This window comes from Cryptomeria japonica, chromosome 5 (genome assembly GCF_030272615.1).
Source record: "Cryptomeria japonica chromosome 5, Sugi_1.0, whole genome shotgun sequence".
Classification (NCBI taxonomy): Eukaryota; Viridiplantae; Streptophyta; class Pinopsida; order Cupressales; family Cupressaceae; genus Cryptomeria; species Cryptomeria japonica.
Genome location: NC_081409.1, coordinates 319,713,012 through 319,734,819, shown reverse-complemented (window position 1 = coordinate 319,734,819; position 21,808 = coordinate 319,713,012). Strand labels below are relative to the sequence as shown.

The 21,808-nt window shown below is 36.0% G+C and overlaps 1 protein-coding gene across 1 annotated transcript; it reads right to left on the bottom strand.

The window, feature by feature from the left end:
- Nucleotides 1–20,304: 20,304 nt before the first annotated feature.
- LOC131063174 (uncharacterized) lies at nucleotides 20,305–21,309 on the bottom strand. Its single transcript, XM_057996963.2, has 5 exons — nucleotides 21,094–21,309; nucleotides 20,929–20,997; nucleotides 20,764–20,832; nucleotides 20,558–20,671; nucleotides 20,305–20,442 (listed from the first exon to the last, which is right to left on the bottom strand). The coding sequence occupies exons 1-5, from the start codon at nucleotides 21,112–21,114 to the stop codon at nucleotides 20,380–20,382; spliced, it is 336 nt and encodes a 111-aa protein (XP_057852946.1). The 5' UTR covers nucleotides 21,115–21,309; the 3' UTR covers nucleotides 20,305–20,379.
- Between the last annotated feature and the right edge of the window lie 499 nt (nucleotides 21,310–21,808).

The window sequence follows — 21,808 nt, the reverse complement described above, 5'->3', positions numbered from 1 at the left end:
ATGACAGAGGCATGCCTATTGTAAAATTGCCCACTCGGACGCGCTCGTGACGTCAGTTTGTGCACACGACGAACCGAATCAATTCTAGCCAATCCCGCAACTGACGACTTTTGCAGTAGACGAAAAAATGCTACCAATCGAAAATGGCTTCGAGTCATAGAAAACCAAGAGAGAGCATTCTAGAGGAGCCTCAGGCGACCCCATGTGTTCAAAAGGATCGACCATATTTGTCCTGGATTGGAAGTAATAGTCCGTCAAAATTTGACATTTTTTGGACTCAGGGCACTTGAGAGATCGCACCGGTATGGTATGACTCTCGATGTTTCGGTGCTTTGGGATGCACAACAGGGGAATGCCTAGTGTAAACCTGCCCACCCAAACATGATCGTGATGTCGGTTTGTGCACACGATGAACTGAATCATTTCTATCCAATTTGGCAACTTTGCATTGCATGCAACTAATGATTTTTGCAGCAGGCAAAAAAATGCTACCAATCGAAAATGGTTCTGACTCATAAAAAACTAAGACAGGCCATTGTAGAGGAGCCTCACGCAACCCCATAGGCTCAAATGGATCGATCATATGTGTCCTGGATTTGAAGAAATAGTCCGTCAATTTTTGACAATTTTTTGGACTCATGGCACTTGAGAGATCACACCGGTACGGTATGACTCTCGACATTTCGATGCTTTGGAATGCATAACAAGGGAATGCCTAGCGTAAAACTACCCACCCAGACACACTCGCGATGTCAGTTTGTGCACACGACAAACCAAATCAATTCTGTCCAATCTGACAACTTTGCATTGCATGCAACTAACGGTTTTTGCAGCAGGTGAAAAAATGCTACCAATCGAAAATGGCTTTGAATCATAAAAAATCAAGACAGGCCATTGTAGAGGAGCCTCACGCGACCCCATGAGTTCAAATGGATTGACCATATGTGTCTTGGATTTGAAGAAACAATTTGTCAAGTTTTGATAATTTTTTGGACTTAGGGCACTTGAGAGATCACACTGGTACGGTATGACTCTCAACATTTTGATGCTTTGGGATGCATGATAGGGGAATTCTTATCGTAAACCTTCCCACCCAGATGTACTCACGATGTCAGTTTGTGCACACGACGAACTGAATAAATTATAGCCAATCTATCAACTTTGCATTGCATGCAACTAACAATTTTTGCAGCAAGCGAAAAAATGCTACTAGTCGAAAATGGCTCCGACTCGTAAAACACCAAGACAGACCATTGTAGAGGAGCCTCACGCAACCCCATGGGTTCAAATGGATCGACCATATGTATTCTGGATTTGAAGAAACAATACATCAAGTTTTGACAATTTTTTGGACTCAGGGCACTTGAGAGATCGCACCGGTATGATATGACTCTTGAAATTCTGACGCTTTGGGATGCACTATAGGGCCATGCCTAACATAGACCTACCCACCCAAATGCAGTCATGATGTCGGTTTTTGCACACGACGAACCGAATCAATTCTAGCCAATCTGGCAACTTTGCATTGCATGCAACTGATAGTTTTTGCAACAGGCGAAAAAATGCTACCAATCGAAAATGGCTCTGAATCATAAAAACATGAGATAGGCCATTGTAGAGGAGCCTCACATGACCCCATGGGTTCAAACGGATTGACCATATGTGTCCTAGATTGAAGAAACAATCCGTCAAGTTTTGACAATTTTTTGGGCTCAGGGCACTTGAGAGATCGCACCGGTACAGTATGACTCTCGATGTTTCGATACTTTGGGATGCATGATAGGGGCATTCCTAGCGTACACATGCCCACTCGAACACACTCACGGCATTGGTTTGTTCACACGACGAACCGAATCAATTCTAGCCAATCTGGCAACTTTGCATTGCATGCAACTAACGGTTTTTGCAGCATGCAAAAAAATGCTACCAATCAAAAATGGCTCTGACTCGTAAAAAACCAAGATGGGCCACTATAGAGGAGCCTCACATGACCCCATGAGTTCAAATGGATCGATCATATGTATCCTAGATTTGAAGAAACAGTCCGTCAAGTTTTGACAATTTTTTGGACTCAAGGCACTTGAGAGATCGCACCAATATGGTATGACTCTTGACATTCCAGTGCTTTGGGATGCACAACAGGGGCATGCCTAGCATAAACCTACCCACCTAGACATGCTCGTGATGATACCGTATAGCCTTGTAGGCCAAAATCTATCGCTGAGAGCGTGATGTCATCAATTTGGGACATTTCGTCCCCTGTCAACACCTACAAATCAGAAATTGGACCAAGCATTAAAGATAGTTAGTATATATTATATTTTTTTGAATTCAAAGTGTACTATTCCATTTTAACATGTTACAAAATTTATACGTCAGGCATTGAAGTTGCAGCTATAGTAACTGGGGGAGGAGTATGGGATACCGTTGCTGCATCCTGAAATGCATATTATTTGTCTCAATTTAAATCAATGTATAAATGAACATTTATTTATGTAATTACAAATTTAAAGTGACTGATAAATAAAATGTTGTTAATTCAAATCAACACACCTGTGTCTGTGTCTCATGGGCAAACACCATTTCCATCAACTCATATGTCAACGTGAAATCCTCAACTATGTGGGCCTGACATCTACTCCCACAAATCATGCACAAATGAGATGAGGATCCATCTGCACTGGCTCCATCATCTATCCCCAAGCATATCCCCGAGCAATTGACACACATATGCTGGATGGGCTCTCTGTTGCCACCTAATGGCTCATCATCCAATACAATAGGGTGTGCTAATGATGTCCCATGCTGGATGATGGCACCAATCAATGTTGTGGCCACATGAAGAGTTTGTAGCTCCATCAACTCTTTAAGCCCTACTGGGACAGCCTGATGCACCTTGGGTTTGGGTGCTAGGGGGTGACGACTCTCCGTGGGTAATTGTCTATGGGCTCCAGGTCTATCTTGGGCAGAGCCACCACCTCTACCATGGAACTCTCTCATGTCAAAATAGTTTGGGCGCACATTGAGCACAAACTCACAATATACTTTTCTCAAAAAATATAATGGCACCTCATCATTATTACAAGGTGGATCATCAAAGACCATCCACCAACTCTGCCAAAAAAGATTCTTCATCTGCACATCGATACACCAATGTATGGGAAACCTCTTTGCATTAGGAGGTAATGACTAACTAATTTTGGGATCAACGAAAAGGGCACATATTTGTTGTTTACTAATATTTTTGTTTTTTACTCCATCGTATGATAGCCCATCAGTATAGAATTGACGACACCTATCCCTAAAGATTCCCCATTTGGTAATTTGTGTGGAAACAGCTATGGCACCACTAGCTAATGTTTCTAGGCTAGTGGTGAGGGGTTGATGATGCTCAAGTTCAGAATTTTTCAATTTAACAATCAGTCTATTGATTTTAGACATATTTTGTCCTAACTGATTAATTAATTGCTCCTATGTTTCGGGTGTGCGGTCAAAAGGAGGAATTGGGAGTTGTTCTTGTGTTTTTTTAGGAGGTGCATTTGGTTGTTCTTGTGGGTTTTTAGGAGGTGCATTTGGTTTTTCTTGTTCTGGATTAGAAGAATCTAGTTTTTGAAACAAAAAATGAAAAAACCTAATCAAAATTAATGAAATTAAATATAAAATGTAAAACAAATTGAACAAATGGGAAAGAAAGACAGAAATAAACAAAAAATAACTTAGATCCATAGCTTGGAGGACAAATATAGCACCTCGTCCATGGTTTAGGAGAAGAAATGGGTAAAAAACGAAGTAAAAAATGCACTATTCATGGGTAAATGACCCAGTTTTTTTAAAAAAACTATTTTTACCAGGCACCACGTACGCGGTTATATTTGGATTATTAGTGCGTACACGCTCATTTTCCTGTGAGCAGCGTGTATGCACTCATTTTCGTAAAAGCAGTGTGTACACGCTATCCTCTCTAGGCTCGGGAAGAACAAACCTAAGCGCAATTTCAAATTTTAAAACTGCGTACGCACTACTTGTTTTTCCATGTTTTTTTTGGCTGGTGTCCACTTTTCTGACCACCATCTTTGTGCACATACCCATAGAGAATATAAATTAATTATTTGGATTGCTTAAAATATAAAGTTATTTCAACAATTTGATTTGTCTTTAATTACAACTTCAAAAAAAAAAATTAGAAAAAGGTAATTAATATCCTAATAAAATTTAATTATATCTATTTAACAAACAAATAAACAAATTTTAAATAAACTTTAAACAAAATTTAAATTTAATGGATCGTATAAAAATACACATAGATGAATAAGAATATGTTTCTAAAAACACGGAGATGGATATATTTCCAAAATACACAGAGATGAATTCATTTTCCAAAATATATTTCCAAAACACATTGAGATGAATTTATTTACAAAATACATAGAGATGAATTCATTTTCCAAAATATATTTCCAAAACACTTAGAGATGAATTTATTTCCAAAATACAAAGAGATGAATTTATTTTCCAAAATACATAGAGATAATTTTATTTTCCAAAATATATTTCCACTCTCAAAATTCTAAATAAAAAAATCAAATGACAATATTTATATTTTGAAAGAAAAAAATATACAAGATGAATATGAGTTTATTTCCAAAATACACAAAAATGAATTTATTTTACAAAATATATTTCCACTCTTAAAAATCTAATTTTTTGAAGAAAAAAAAGAAAACCGCGAGGAGGATTTCTAAAATTAAAATAAAAATAATCAAATGACAATATTTTTTATTTTGAAAGGAAAAATATACAGAGATGAATATATTTCCAGATTACATAGAAATGAGTTTATTTCCAAAATACATAGAAATGAACTTATTTTACAAATATATTTCCACTCTTAAAATCTGGTTTTTTGAAAAAAAAGAAAACAGCGAGGAGGAGGATTTCTAAAATCAAAATATCAAAATATCAAATGACAATATTATTATTTTGAAAAGAAAAATATATAGAGATGAATATATTTCCAGATTACACGGAGATGAGTTTATTTCCAAAATACATAGAAATGAATTTATTTTATAAAATATATTTCCACTCTTAAAAATCTGATTTCTTTTTTTTTTCAGAAAATAGCAAGGAGGATTTCTAAAATAAAAATAAAAATAAAATCAAATAACAATATTTATAGTTTGGAAGGGAATCTATTAACAATTATATTTCCTACATGCAATCAAAAAAACTGAATAGAATTAAAGAAAAAGATTTCTTTAGATGGAAAGAAAATTTATTATGTGAATTTGATTTAATTTACCAAGGAAATCTGAAAGAGACAAAATGAGATTTCTTTTGAAAATATAAAATTTCATATATGCAAAAATCTGAAAAAAAAAAAAAAAAGATGAGGAGATTTCTTTTGAAAGAAAAAGCAAGAAAGAAAATTAGCAAGAGGGAAACCTAGATTCGAAGGAAGGATCTTGATGTTGAATCCTCACGTATCCCAACTAACCTTCTTTGATCCATGCCTTGCAGCCTGGTGGAGATCTTCCACAAGCTTCCTAAAATCCTGCAATATCACTATGAATTTCTCCTACCACTAATATGATATTGAAACTATAAAAAATTCCAAGATTATTCTATCACAAGAAAAAAAACATAATCCAATTTCCCCTTTTCAAAAGTTTAGCATACATTATATAGAAAAGGCGCACCATTTCCACTATGGAAAAAATTAATTGAAATTAGAGATTCTTTTCTAAAATTGTTTTCATGCAAAATTGATTGATGGGATAGTGGGGGTTACATGCATATTAAATTTGAATTTGAAATTATTTCATGCAAGATATATTTCTTACAACTTGTCATAGTGGTGGTTGCATTTGACCATGCATTTAAAATCTAAATTCAAAATTTTCTTCTAGAATCTTCTCATTTTCTCCTACGACGTGTGCTTGATTAATATGTTGAATAAATAAATTTATGTCTTTATGAGTGAGTCACCACTTATTAATTCTTTTTTTAAAATAATTCCACCCTTATTCAATTTCCATCAAGAAATATAAATTTCCAAATAGGTTTACAACCTCGAGAGTGTGTCTCACTATTTAATTATTATTTTTATTTAAAATAGCTTCAACCCCATTCTATTTATCATTTCTCAACATTACTCATGAAATTCAAAACAATAGTAATAAGCATAGTTGTAGTAGCAGTAGTGATGATAATAATAATAATAATAAGTCATATCAAGGTCCAAAAAGAGGGTTATCACAATAAACAAGCACCCTGTTCCATAAGCATCCCTCATAGACAAAAAAATTAACCCTCCCCGTATTAATATAAACTAATAGTTAATATATATATTTCTTCATTATTTTAAATTCCTTTCCATATAAAAATCAACTTCTTTAATCAATCTTCAAATTATAATTTTACTAATGTTAAGAATTCCAAATAAAATAATCTCTATTTATTGTTATTTTATTATATTTCATATTGTTTCAATATCTTTCCATATTTCAATAATTAATCAATTCCTTTTACTTGTTATACCCATATGATCAATACCAATATTATTATTTTTATATATAATTGCTAATTTGGATTCCATAATCATCTTGGCCTAATTAATCACCATAGGATGAATAAAGATTATATCATTTAGCGAAAAATAAATAAAATAAAATTAATGTCAAATCTTTAAATTTAAAAGGTAAGAGAAGTGGAGGAGAAAAAGAATTAAGAGTAAGGCGATTTCAGGCAACCCAACTCCCATCGCCTTTTTCAAATCTTATTTTATACATACCCCAAAAGGAAGGTGTGGGAGGTGGTACAGGCATGCTAGTTCTAGTTTGAACTGTCTGAGGATAATTTTAATTACTACCCCAAATCGACCCCTTATCAATTTCCTGTAGACCCCAAGGAGGTGTGTAAGATAGAAGGCATGGAGGAAGAAAGACGTGGTGGAGAAATTGATTGCGAGAGGGGGGGATTTCTTCTTGTCCCGTGCAAGCTTATAACCCTGTTCCAACCGCCTTCCTTACACCGCACCAGGCTGATCGATATGGATGACTGGCGGTGGATGACAAATAAGAAATGAGAAAGACGTGGTGGAGAAATTGATTGCGAGAGGGGGGGATTTCTTGTCCCGTGCAAGCTTATAACCCTGTTCCAACCGCCTTCCTTACACCGCACCACGCTTATAACCCTATTCCAACCGCCTTCCTTACACCGCACCAGGCTGATCGATATGGATGACTGGCGGTGGATGACAAATAAGAAATGAGAAAGACGTGGTGGAGAAATTGATTGCGAGAGGGGGGGATTTCTTGTCCCTTGCAAGCTTATAACCCTGTTCCAACCGCCTTCCTTACACCGCACCACGCTTATAACCCTGTTCCAACCGCCTTCCTTACACCGCACCAGGCTGATCGATATGGATGACTGGCGGTGGATGACAAATAAGAAATGAGAAAAACGACTTCCAATGATCTTGCTGACCCCAATGTATTCAAACAAATCGATAAAATTAGCTAGTTATTGGTTGGAAACAAATTAGAATCATTAATTCATAAAAAAAGTCGACTTAGCACCCAAAAAAAAAGTAAATTATTGCAGTCATAATGTTAATTCATCCAAAATTCTAATTTCTAAAGGACATGCAAGTAGCTAGCATAAATCGATTCACCTTTTGCTAATAGAGAAAATCAGAAAAGAAAAGAAAAATGGTTGATGGGCTACCTATACAAAGGAAACAAATTATCTTACAACTTTTATCGTGGAGAGGAGATAAAACCCAATTACCTTCCCAAAAGAATTCACAGGAAAAGAAAATTAATAATTCCAGTCATGTTTGATGTGTGTTATGAAAATCTGATCCCTCTATTTACAATTGATGTGTCTGAGATTAATTTAATGCATGTCAGATTTTCATCAAAATGCATCAATTATAACAAACCAAATTGGGAAGTTTACTAATTCGCATGAATCATGCATTCAAGATTAAATTTTAGTTTTTTGAAATTTAATAAATCTTTTAGTTTTTTTTAAATTTATTTAATATTAAAAATTATGCATGATTATACTATTTTCTTCAATTTTAATAATTTCCATGTATGTTGTTTTTCTATTTCAATAATATTATTAATTATAAATTTTAATACTTTTATCCTTAAATTCACGCATGTAATTTTGTAATTTAAGTATTTTAATTTATAGCTTTAAATATTTTAAATATTCCACTTTATTTATTTATATCTTTAACTAGTTTTATATACTTTATAATTTTACTTTTGAATGATCAATTATTAAATTTTAATTATTTGATTAATTTCTAACATTGATTTGTTTATTTTAATTTTAAAGTTTAATTTACTAATTATTATCTAATTGGTGTTTTTGCACAGGGTCATATGTCTGCCTTCGACAGTCAACCTGCAACCAACGTAAACTTGACAACAAGTCATCAAATCACGATAAAAATGCATTACATACATCATCACACTTAAATCCTAACAAAATCATTAAAATATTAAACATCGTCATTAAATAATGACATTAAACATCATAGATAGCATTAAACATCGTCATAAAAATAATTAATCATCATTAATATCATTAAACAACATAATATCATCTAACATCATTAATAATCTAGTCAAAGTCATCATGTGCAAAAATAAAATTAATCTCTAACTAGGTGGTTGAATCGGGTCGTGACATTTCTCTTCAGGTCCTGGTGCGTAGGTGGCTCAACAGCTTATGAGGAATTGGTGTTTCCATTCTTTACGGAGGATTTCTAGAACAGGTCATTGGAACCCTCCTCCTCTTGGTGTTTTGAAAATTGATATGGATGGGTCTTTTAGGGGTAACCCTGGGCACCCTGGTATTGGTGGAGTGGGGTGCAATAGTTTTGGGCAAGTGATAGGCCAACACTCGGGCAAAGAATAAGAAAGATTTAATGCTTTATGATGAATTTCAGTTTGGTCTATATGTGTCAATCCGGGGAGTAAACTTGTGAAAGATGTTGTGGCTATTTGCACAAGGGTTGCAGGCAGTGAGATGAGTGGGGATGAAGTGCAACAAGAAAATAAAACTTATTGCAAATTGAAATAAAATTGGCAACAGGAGTTGTTCTATTCTATTCAGGAAACAAGAACTGTGCATAAATTACAAGAAACTCTAAAATAGAAACTCAACACAAATTGCTGAATTCATAATGAAATCTGAAGCATATGAGAATCAATTAAAATTATGTACAATTACATAAATTATGATATCTAAAGTAGTACGAACGATGCTAAGTGTATAATCAATTTGAAATCATAACACACTGTAAAACATACATAACAAAATTAAAATATGTACATTCACCTGACAAATGAAGAGTGGGCACCCTTCCTCCTAGATGTCGGTTGAAGACAAATAATTAGAGAGCTTCTGAGATCAACTCATAACAACAATGTTGAATTTCTAAACAATACAATTTCATACATATCTTCAGAAATTTGCATATACTATATTTTGCTCCCCCTTTCAAATCTACATTGGAGCTAATATATATACTCCAATATATAACAGCTGGGTACAAATATCGATATTTAGTTTGGACTTTTCAATCAACAAATTGGAGATGAATGGGCTACGTAAAACCATATGTTGATATCAAAAACAACTCTTTTATAACAACAACTAAAAATAGGAAAAGATAGAGTTTCTTCCAAACTAACAATAAGCATGTATGTAGCGTAGATTATTCTCCCAACAGTTAGCACGTGAATTCTAGTTTCCTCAAGACAATGCATCCTCCATAGAGCTGGCAGTGCATCCTCATTACGGTTTTAACAATACACCTCACCCGCGGGTTTTTGGCAATACATTTGCACCACAATCTTTTCTCATGTACTAAGCATCGTATGATATGGTGGTGCTGAGGTGACAATTATGAGGTGGTGATTAGATTGCAAAGAACTTGACGTGACTATAGATCACATTCAAGAAGTGCAGGAAATGAATAACCAAAGGAAATCTGTGACAAGAAGTTCTTTCATAAAATTTGATAGGAAATCCACATGCTGCAACAATACTTATTAGTTTAGTAAAAACAATCAATAATTAATTTTCATATTTTACCTTAAAACTAAATTAAATATCACTTATTAATATTTAATCATATGCAACATAAATGGTAGAATGATATGAAAATGGAATGGAATATAGAAATGGATACATGATGAAAAATGGCATAAAAGGTAGCATAAAATGAGACACGGGTAGCTCTCATTAGCAAGTTTAGTTTCTCTTTTCTATCTACAAAGGTTTCCATACGAATAACTGTATGGAAGCCCTTGCTATTTTGATTGCATTCGAGCGTTGCTATTCTCTTCCCTGACAGCAAATTGTTGTTGAATCTAAATCTCAGGTAGTGGTGTCTTTGTTGAACTGACAACAGTTTGATGGTATTAGTTGGCAGCTGTAGTTGGTTATTCAACTGATTTTGCTGTTTTGTGATTCTTTTGAGTCGGTCACTTTCCTTCATATTCCTAGAGAATGGAATAGGGTGGTTGATTTGTTGAAATAATAGCTAGTTCGGATCAAATATAAGTACTACTTGTATTGGGTTGGACCCAAACGCATTATGTAACTTGTAAACATTAAGAATTGGTCCCACCTAAGCACATAAAACACACCAAGGGAAAAATCAAATGTAACTTGTATTAAACCTGGCCCTAAATGTAACGTGTGGAAGCTGGGTAAGTGCACAAAGATGGTGGTGAAAAAGGGGGGTATAAGTGGACACTTTTTTTCTAAAATCAGGTGAACCTGAACTTGGAGGCAAAATTTGAAAGTCATCCACTCAAGATATGAAGATAATCAAAGAACAAATATTGTGGTACTCTGAATCTAGTTTCCAAACTAGTAAACTTTCAAAATTGGATAAGATTAAGGGGGTCAAATCCTTCGCGCATGAAAAAAAGACCCTGATTTTTTCTGAAAAACATAACATAGTGTCTAACGTACGCATCAAAAAAGTCAAAGTTAGATTTAGTATTTTGACAAATCATTTGGTAGAAAGATAGTTAAGAGTGAGCACTAGAAGATGTGTATTTTTTTGTAATTTTTTGTTGAGTATTTTTTTTTATGATTTTTCCAATCGAGCACATCTTCAAAATTAGGTACCTGTTCATGCGCAAAGCGTAAGTTGCACTAAACAAATCGAAAATACAAAAAAAAAATTATATTGTAAAGAATCAAGTGCACTACAATAATATATAAATTTTAAAAAATTTGGATAAGTATATCAAAATTTATTAAAAAAATGGTGCACCTATGTCTGTGAGAACTATGGAGACACTGGTAAAAGAAATTCAATAATAATATGTTATTGTTGTTCAAATTGAAAAAAAATTATATGGTTAGAAATCTCAGAAGATGGGTGAAAATATGGTGGCAATTTTAGAAATACCCACTTGATTAAGTGTAAACCTGATGATGACAAAGTCGATAAACCAAGTTGATAAAATAAAACACATCAAAAATGAGACAAATGGAGGGAAATCAAACTTCCAAACCGTAGCTTTGTCATCCAGACCTATTTCCAAGCCTAAACAGTCAAAAGCATGTACGGGGTACTTATGGTTTAAAAAGCGCGTACGGGGTACTTATGGTATAAGAAGTGTGTACGGGGTCTTTTTACTATAAATAGTGCGTACACACTCTTTTTACTATAAACAGAGTGTACGCGCTAGTGTATTATATGATATTGTATATATAATATGTGTATAATATGATATTGTATATATATTATGTGTATAATATATATACATATAATATATTAAGTATATATATACACATATAAGTGTATTGTCTCCCCCTCTCAAATGCATACAAGGTACCTCTCTCTCTCTCCCTCTCTCCCCTTATCCCTTCCTCCATACCCCATCCCTCTCTCTCTCTCCCTCTCTCCCTTTCTCCCTTCCTCCATACCTCATCCCTCCCTCTCTCCCCTTATCCCTTCCTCCATACCCCATCCCTCCCTCTCTTGCTCTCTCCCCGTCTCCCTTCCTCCATACCCCATCCCTCTTTCTCTTATTCTATCCCTCCCTCTCTCCATACCCCACTGCAACTGTGTCTGCACTTCTATAGAAGTAAGTGAATTTATTTCTTGTCTACAACTTCCTCTTTGATTTTTATCATGTATGCTCTCCTAAGAAAATTGATTGATGGATTTGTATGTGTATATTGAATAGGAGGAATAGGGTTTGAAATTGAACTACGGGTGCATTACCGTGACAAACAAGGAAACTTGCAACAATATTCTTCTCGAATGTGTTTTTAATGAGCAAAGCAGATGTGGAAAATAGTGTCAACAAAGCAACATGATGAGTCAGAGTACCTGCAATATGTTTTTCAGAATGAAATAACCAGTATGAACAAAAAGAGGGAGAGTAACACAGATGATGTCCTAGAGAATGATAGTGGTGGGTATGCGAGAGTTCCCATGTTGTTACACAGCGCCTATCACCTAAAGAAATTAAAGTTTGTTGTATGCATGACAGTGGTAGTATATGATGATCATCACTTGTCAAACGACTTGGAACGGTACATACCCATGAAAGAAATCAAGTGTGTAATTCCTATAGTCATAATCGCGATCAGTCCTATAACCTTGCAAATTTAATAGCATCATATGTTTTAGAACTTAGGCAGTATTCTTAGGGTTAGGTCAAGCTCTTACACTTTCTTTTTAGCGAAGCCTCATTGTTTGTTCGCTTGGAGTCTCTCTTGTGCTGACAATGGTCTAACTTAGCTATATCAAAACTAAACTATTGATGTTCTATTCATAACTTTAAATTTAATATATCATTTTATTAGCCCACCATATAACCCCTTAGGTGTCATTGGAGGTCGTATTGTTTCCTAAGAGGTCATATGGTGTCCTGTGACCCCTTAGGACACCATATGACCCCTTAAGACACCATACGACCCATAACAACACCATATGGTGTCCTACGGGGTCATAGGATGCCATATAACCCCTCAGGACACCAATGACCCATAACAACACCATATGGTGGTCTAAAGGGTCATATGGTGTTCTATGACCCCTTAGGACACTATTTGGTGTCGTTATAGGTCCTATGATGTGCTAAGGGATAATATAGTATCATATGACCAGTTAGGACACCCTATGACCCCTTAGATGTTGTTAGGGGTCATATTGTGTTCTAAGGGTCATATTGTGTCCTGGATTTTATCTCTCTTCCTCTCCCTCCCCCATCCTCTCTCTCTCTCTCTCTCTCTCTCTCTCTCTCTCTCTCTCTCTCTCTCTCTCTCTCTCTCTCTCTCTCTTGCTCTCTCCCCTTCTCACTTCCTCCATGCCCCCTCCCTCTTTCTCTTCTTTTGAAATTCCTATTAGCCCACCATATGACCCCTTAGGTGTCATTAGAGGTCGCATTGTTTCCTAAGAGGTCATATGGTGTCTTGTGACCCCTTAGGACACCATATGACCCCTTAAGACACCATACGACACCTAACAACACTATATGGTGTCCTAAGGGGTCATATGGTGTTCTATGACCCCTTAGGACACTATTTGGTGTTGTTATAAGTCCTATCGTGTTCTATTTGGTTTCGTTATAGGTCCTTCCCTCCCCCCTCTTCTCTCACTCTTTCTACCTTCCCTTCTCTCTCTCTCTCTCCCTCCTCCTCTTCTCTCTCCCTCTCCCACCCTCCCCCCTCTTCTCTCTCCCTCTCCCACCCTCCCCCCTCTTCTCTCTCCCTCTCTCTACCTTCCCTCCTCTCTCTCTCTCTCTCCCTCCCCCTCTCCCTCCCTCACCCCTCTCCTCTCCCTCCCTCCCTCTTCTTCTCTCCCTCTCTCCCTCCTTCCCTTATGCCGCCCTCCTCTCTCCCTCCCCCCTACTCTCCCCCCTCTCCCTCTCTCTCTCTCTTCCCTCCTCTCCCTCCCCCTACTCTCCCTCTCCCTTCCTCCATACCCCTTCTTCTCTCCCTCCCTCTACCTCTCTCCCTCTCTCTACCTTCCCTCCCCCCTCTCTCTACCTTCCCTCCCCCCTCTCTCTCTCCCTCTCTCCCTTTCCCTCCTTCCCTCTCTCTCTCTCTTCCTCTCCCTCCTCCCCTCCTCTCTCTCTCTCTCTCTCTCTCTCTCTCTCTCTCTCTCTCTCTCCCCATCTCCTCTCCCTCCCCCCTTCTTCTTCTCTCCCTCTCTCCCTCCTTCCCTTCCACCCCCTTCTCTCTCCTCTCCTCTCCCGCCCTCCCCCCTACTCTCCCTCTCCCTTCCTCCATACCCCTTCTTCTCTCCCTCTCTCTCTCCCTCTCCCTCCTTCCCCCTCGCCCTCGCCCTCCCTCCTTTCCTCTCTCTCTCTCTCTATTCCTCCCCCTTCCTCTCCCCCTCTCTCTCTCTCTCTCTCTTCCTCTCCCTTGCCCCCTGTCCTCTCCCTCCCCCCTCCTTCTTCTCTCCCTCTCTCCCTCCTTCCCTTTAGCCCCCCCTCCTCTCTCCCTCCCCCCTACTCTCCCCCCTCTCCCTCTCTCTCTCTCTCTCTCTCTCTCTCTCTCTCTCTCTCTCTCTCTCTCTCTCTCTCTCCTTCCCTTTTCATTCACATATTTTCTACTACCAATAGCGCGTATGCGGTACTAAACCTATTAGTTCATTGCCCTGCCATAACTTTATTAAGGCGTAGGAGCGCATCCGCGGTACTTATTACTTGTAAGTGCGTATGGGGTACTGAGCCCATTATTCGCTACCCTGTGATAACATTTTTTAGGCTTAGGAGCACGTATGCGCTACTTATTAGTACAGAATGAGAAAAAAAATCGTTGGGCTTGCCAACATTTTATGGACTAACAACACGTTTGCGGTTATCAATGTAGCGTGTATGCAGTACATAGACATAGTTTTAGTTGCCCAAGAGCCTCAACGACCTCAAAAGAAGTTTTTGAGGTCGTTGAAGGCCCCACTAGAACTGTGTCTACACTTCTATCACTGTTTTATCCATAGAAGTAAGTGAATTTTTTGTTTTTACATGATTTCAAATAATTGAATTGTTGTTCTTATTAGTTTTGTCAATAGTATTGCAATTGTTCAATAGTTTGACTCCAAAAAACAGTGATAAGATGCATATAACTTTGAAACGTAAATGGTTATTTGTTTGTTTATGAACTTTTGTTTACATATATATGTAATATGATTCTATTTAGGACAACTGATATCAACCATGGGAAAGAACAAGCGAGGAATGATGGAACAATGAGAGGTTGAAAAGGAAAGACAAAGGCAGCATATGAAGAAATTACGTGACATAAGAACAATGGGAGAAGAAGGTATGTCATCCTCAACATCTCAATTCGATTTACCAAACGAATATAATGCACCTAATGCAATTGAAGAAGAGACATTTGATTTACGTATGAACCTAATGCAATTGAAGAAGACACTGCATTGAATAATCAATTAAATAATGAACATGCACCTTCTCTATTTGATGAATTGAATGTACATAATGTGTCAATGTTAACACCTCCTAGAATCATTCATAGGAAACCAAAGTATCTAATTGACATTGATGAGAATATATTGAAGCCAATGCCCAATAAAATGAATGAATGAACTTGTAGGAGAATGGTTAACAGAATATGACAAAACTATTTTGAAAACTTAAATCAAACCGCAAGATGTCAATTAATTGTTCAAATGATTAAAAATTTGAATTTTAGAGAGACAATGAAAATTTTAGGCCTAACATCATCTAAAAGTAACAGTGAAAGAACTATTGTGAGAAATCTATTTGATGCATATCAAGCTATTGGTTCAAAATCACATAGTAAAGATTCTAATGCTACTTGACATGTCATCACATCAACCATAATGAGCAAGAAAATAAAAAAAGATCGTTTGATAAGCAAAACAAGTAAGTCATTAAACGTTAGTAGAACAACATTAAGTAAAGCATTAAAGAGGTGGGAAAAAATAGAGGAACCTAACAATAATTCTCTTTGGGCTTTCTTGGGTAGACTACCATGCAAAGAGAAGGTTGTTGTTGATACACTATGAATATTAATTGAAAATGTTTGGCATGACAACACAAGAGTTTCGCCCAACCAAAGAGATGTTTTTAGAAGGTGAATTGGGTCTAAAAATCATGAGCCACATGCCAAACACTATTTGGATATGATTCAAACTAAATTTTATGAAAGATTCCTTCAAAAGTTTCCTCAAATATGAATTTCTCAAAGATTTTTTGAAATGACAAAACCTTTTTATATTAAGATTAATCATGTACGCACCACGTGTTGTTGTAGGATGCATATTGAATTTTCCATGCACTATGATATTTTTTGTCATATTTGTTCTACTTTGCACACTAACGATGTTTTGCAGGAATGCAGTATACAAGCACCTCCTAAGTCGGTAAGAGAATTTATTTCAAGTGTGCTATGTAATAGACATTATGGTTGCATTTATTATAAGATGTCTTATTTGGAAAGTTCGTGTGCTATATGTGGTGGTTTGCAACATTTACCAAGATGCATACATTTGGAGAGCACACATGAAATTGGTATGAAACTAGTTTCTTTCGGAAAATACAAGATAGTCACATATGGAGTTAAAGATGGAAAAAATTTGAAGAGATGTGAGCTAGTGAAAAATAATATATGTGTAGCTGAATTTATGAAAATGTTTCAAGAGAAACTAGTTTATAAGTACATAATGCATACACATAGAGCTCGATGGTTAGATGAGCAATTCAAGTTATGTAAGGACACATTTCCTCTTGGCACCATTGTCTCTATCGTTGATTTCGTTGAAAATTATACACTACAACCTCAAAATGAAGTGCAATCTATGTATTATCATTCTACACAAGTTTCTATTTTTGTACACATACCATTCATGCATGCAGATGATAGCACAGAGGAGGATAGAAAGGTTGTAAGAGAGTATCACTTCTACATAAGTGATGATCTTATGCATTCATCTGAGTTTGTACAAGGATGTTTTAAAAGTTTCTATGATAGTTTAAGAGAAAGGAACATACGATACAACTGACACTTAATATGGTCAGATAATTGCACCGCACAATTCAAGAATGCATATGACAAGTGGTGTACAATATTTTTGGAATTTCACTGAGGCTGGACATGGTAAGGGAGAGCACGATGGTGTAGGAGCGTGTGTGAAAAGAGCCCTAGCTAGAGAAGAATTGAAGTACGAAGGTGGTGCTGAGTTGATAGATGTAGAAACAATTGTGTGATGGTGTAAGTCTACGATGGGTCCAGGTAATCCAGGTACGTCAATGGTTCATAGATATTTTTGGTTGATCATTGAATCTAACATTTAAAACTATCTAGATTGTTATATAGTTGCAGGATCGAGTGACATGCACTCATTTATGAGTTCAAATTCAAGTTCACTGTTAATTTATACGAGACAGATGGTATGTTTTTTCTCTTCATGCATGTATTGTTTGTGGGAAGAATGTGAATCACAAGAGTGGGTTGACAAATGGTCTTGTAGACCATTTGTTCCCATTGATTCATACCAAATTCCCAAAGCACTATAATTGAGCTAGATAGAGACATCAGTGGATTTTGACCATGTATCCGACCTAGTGGATTCAGGTGATTTTTTTAGTTAATTTTTTTGCAAGTATTCTTTTTGGTTCATTTTGTTGTACATCATACTTTATTTTTGGTATTAATTAACACTTTATAAAATGCAGGTCATGTGTATGTAGTTGTTGCAGAAGAGAACAATGAAGAAGGAACAAATTACTATTTGTGTCGTTGTGTTGAGCCAAAAAGAAAATTGACAATCACAATCATTGACGGAGAGGGTATTGAGTACCCAATAGGGTCTGTTGTCTTGACAAGAACATGGCTTCAGAGATACCCTATCAAGAATTCTGATGTTTGGTTGTTCGAAGACTTTGAAACACACAAGCATATTCTTCATTTCTGTAACCTTGTTGTTGCAACAAATATTCATTTGATTAAGTATCGTGGTAGACCTCATAACAAGATTTTATAGAAAGTTCATGAATCTGACCATGAGGCAAAACTTGATACAATATGGGTTAGAGTTGATCTTGAAGGCTCACTTGATTGATTCTACAGTTCAGAGTAGAATGATTTTGAAAATTTTGTATAAATCGTTGACGAATTGTTCTATATTCATTTTTTGTATGTATAGATACCCATGAGCTGATTTTTACATGTTTAGGGGCATAATTTTGTATATTTAAATGGCAATGAGCTGATTTGTACATATGTACATGCCAAATGTTGTATATTAAAATGGTGATGAGCTGAATCGCACATATTGTAATGTCAAATTTTGTATAAAAGCCCATGAGATGATTTGTATATTAAAATAGTGATGAGCTGAATCGCACATATTGTAATGCCAAATTTTGTATAAAATCCCATGAGATGATTTGTAAGACATTTTTTGTATAATCAAATAGCCAAGAGCTGATTTGACCATATTTAGAGGCAAATTTTTGAATAATATGTGATAATGTTTTGTGACTATTTTGTGTGTCAATGTTTTGTGACTATGTTTTGAGTATATGTGATGTGTCCCTGGTCAATCATGAGCATTCTTGATTCTTGTATAATCATGGAGAATTATTTGAGTCATTATCGGGTCATAGGAGTCATAGATTGAGACTAGATACAATTTGAGCAAAAAATGTCATTGTTGTCAAAAAAATTGTCCAAAAAGTTGTCAAGCAACTTCTACATTGCATCGGTAGGGTATGGCTCTCGACGTTCCAGCGCTTTGGGATGCACAACAAGGGCATGCCTAGCGTAAACCTGCCCACCCGGACGCGCTTGCGACGTCAGTTTGTGCACACGACGAACCAAATCAATTCTAGCCAATCTTGCAAGTTTGCATTGCATGCAATTGATGGTTTTTGCAGCAGGCGAAAAAATGCTACCAATTGAAAATGGCTGCAAGTCGTCAAAAATCGAGATAGGTCATTGTAGAGGAGCCTCACACGACCCCACGGGTTCAAACGGATTGGCCATATGTGTCCTAGATTGGAAGAAAACAGTCCGTCAAATTTTGACAATTTTTTGGACTCAAGGCACTTGAGAGATCGCCCCAGTACAGTATGACTCTTGACGTTCCGACGCTTTGGGATGCACGACAAGGGCATTCCTAGCGTAAACTTGCCCACTTGGACACACTCACGATGTCGGTTTGTTCACACGACGAACTGAATCAATTCTAGCCAATCTTGCAACTTTACACTGCATGCAACTGATAATTTTTGCAGCAAGCGAAAAAATGCTACCAATTGAAAATGGCTTCAAGTCATCAAAAACCGAGATAGGCCATTGTAGATAAGCCTCACATGACCCCACGGGTTCAAACGAATCGACCATATGTTTCTTGGATTTGAAGAAACGGTCCGTCAAATTTTGACAATTTTTTGGACTCAAGGCACTTGAGAGATCGCACCGATATGGTATGACTCTCGACGTTCCAATGCTTTGGGATGCATAACAAGGGCATGCCTAGCATAAACCTGCTCACCCAGACGCGGATGTCGGTTTGTGCACACAATGATCAGAATCAATTCTAGCCAATCTTGCAACTTTGCATTGCATGCAATTGACGATTTTTGTAGCAGGCGAAAAAATGCTACCAATTGGAAATGGCTCCGAATCGTCAAAAATAATTTTTTGGACTTGGGGCACTTGAGAGATCGCACCATTATGTTATTACCCTCGACGTTCCGACGCTTTGGGATGCACGACAGGGGCATGCCTAGCGTAAACCTGCCCATTCAAGCATGCTCGCGACGTCGGTTTGTGCAAAGGATGAACAAAATTTGACCATTGCGAACGTGAAGGTGCTCTCGCACCAAACACATATTGTTGTTTATATTCATATTATCGATTTTTGTTGTTTATATTCATATTGTTGATTACATATGCAAATATTCATTTAAATTTATAAAAGGGCAGCCATTAAATACAACAAATACACAATAATGAACTGAATACAAGAAGTTTTGTAGGGTTAATTCAACAGTTTAGAAATTTTATCAAATCATATTCCACGATTGCAATGTTTCATATCATATATTTTTTTTGTTTATATTCATATTGTTGATTACATATGCAAACATTTAAATTTATAAAAGGACAACCATAAAATACAACGAATACAAAATAATGAACTCGGTACACATTTATTGGATCGAATATCGATATTTATATATATATATAAAGGCATGTCTGCCAAGTCAATACAAGTATTACAAAAATGTGGCATATGCCATGTCCAAATCGATATACAATAAAAATGTAGAATATATCTACATGTATTGGTCATTCTATGACCAAAACTAACACTATATGATCCTAAACTTGTGGTGGATCATCAAAATTAAGCCTCTTCGATGCAGTACGTGGCTCTATAGATGGCTGCAAAACCACAATTCAAAAGCCAAGTTAGAATTCTTTTGTAAAAAATAGTTCACAATTAACAACATAACTATGCATTTAACTTTAATTCCTTTGCAATTGAAACGTAGATTACCTCATCGGTTGATTTAGGAGCTAATGTCTTCGCTCTCCTCTCCTTGTCACTCTTAGGATTTTTCTTGAAGACATACTTAAATGGATCCATGTTATGGTCGTACCGCGAAGGGGTCTATTGTAGATTAAATGTGCAATTAATATAATGTACTAACATAAATATATCAAAAACACTTAAAAGCTATAATATAGAGAATAATGACATACATGTGCCTGAGATGCTTCTCCAATGGACTGAGGATGGCTCACCATTGAAGTAGAAACTGTTGCTATTACCTATACAAAAAATGTTCAAAGATTAAATACAATTAATATAATGATAAGTATTAAATGTTAAAAAATAATAATTTTACATATCAAACAAAATTGTACCGGATCCTGAGATGCTTCTCTAGTGCAAGGAGGAGGGTTCGCCATTGATGAAATAGGTATGGATATTTCCTATATGAAAAAATTATAAGATTATAATATATCATAAGTTCACATGTACGCATGCATATAATCATGAAATCAAGAAAATAAAGTAGAGATACATACCTCCGCCCTCTCTTCACCCATGGGAAAATCAAGGGCATTCAACAAATCCACATAACTCAATGGTTGTTGTACATGTAAAATAGACAAAAAACACTAATCAATCTACAAACCCCAACTAATACTTGATTTCAACATTTTCAAACAATTGTATAACTAAAAATGTGTTCAATTACCTTCTTCCTACGTTTTGGCATCTTCGAGGAATCTTTTTTCTTAGGAAGAGCCCTAGATGTGGAGTGGGTACCCTAAAAAAACAAAATTAACATGAGATATTAGTGCAAATAATAAATTAAACATAATTTTAAAAATCTAAAATGAAATGACTTGCATATTCCATCAAAACAATACATAAAAAGGGTTGTACAAAATATGATACCGTATAGCCTTGTAGGCCAAAATCTATCGCTGAGAACATGATGTCATCAATCTGGGACATTTCGTCCCCTGTCAACACCTACAAACCAAAAATTGGACCAAGCATTAAAGATAGTTAGTATATATTATATTTTTTTGAATTCAAAGTGTACTATTCCATTTTAACATGTTACAAAATTTATATGTTAGGCATTGAAGTTGCAGCTATAGTAACTGGGGGAGTATGGAATACCGCTGCTGCATCCTGAAATGCATATTATTTGTCTCAATTTAAATCGATGTATAAATGAAAATTTATTTATGTAATTACAAATTTAAAGTGACTAATAAATTAAATGCT

What these genes read in the sequence shown, in the direction of transcription:
- LOC131063174 (XM_057996963.2), bottom strand. Translation starts at nt 21,114, where the DNA reads ATGGGTGAAGAGAGGGCGGAG. An exon ending in GAGAAGCATCTCAGGCACAT is followed by an intron (nt 20,672 to 20,763) that starts GTATGTCATTAT and finishes AATCTACAATAG; the next exon opens with ACCCCTTCGCGGTACGACCA. An exon ending in CTCCTAAATCAACCGATGAG is followed by an intron (nt 20,443 to 20,557) that starts GTAATCTACGTT and finishes GTGGTTTTGCAG; the next exon opens with CCATCTATAGAGCCACGTAC.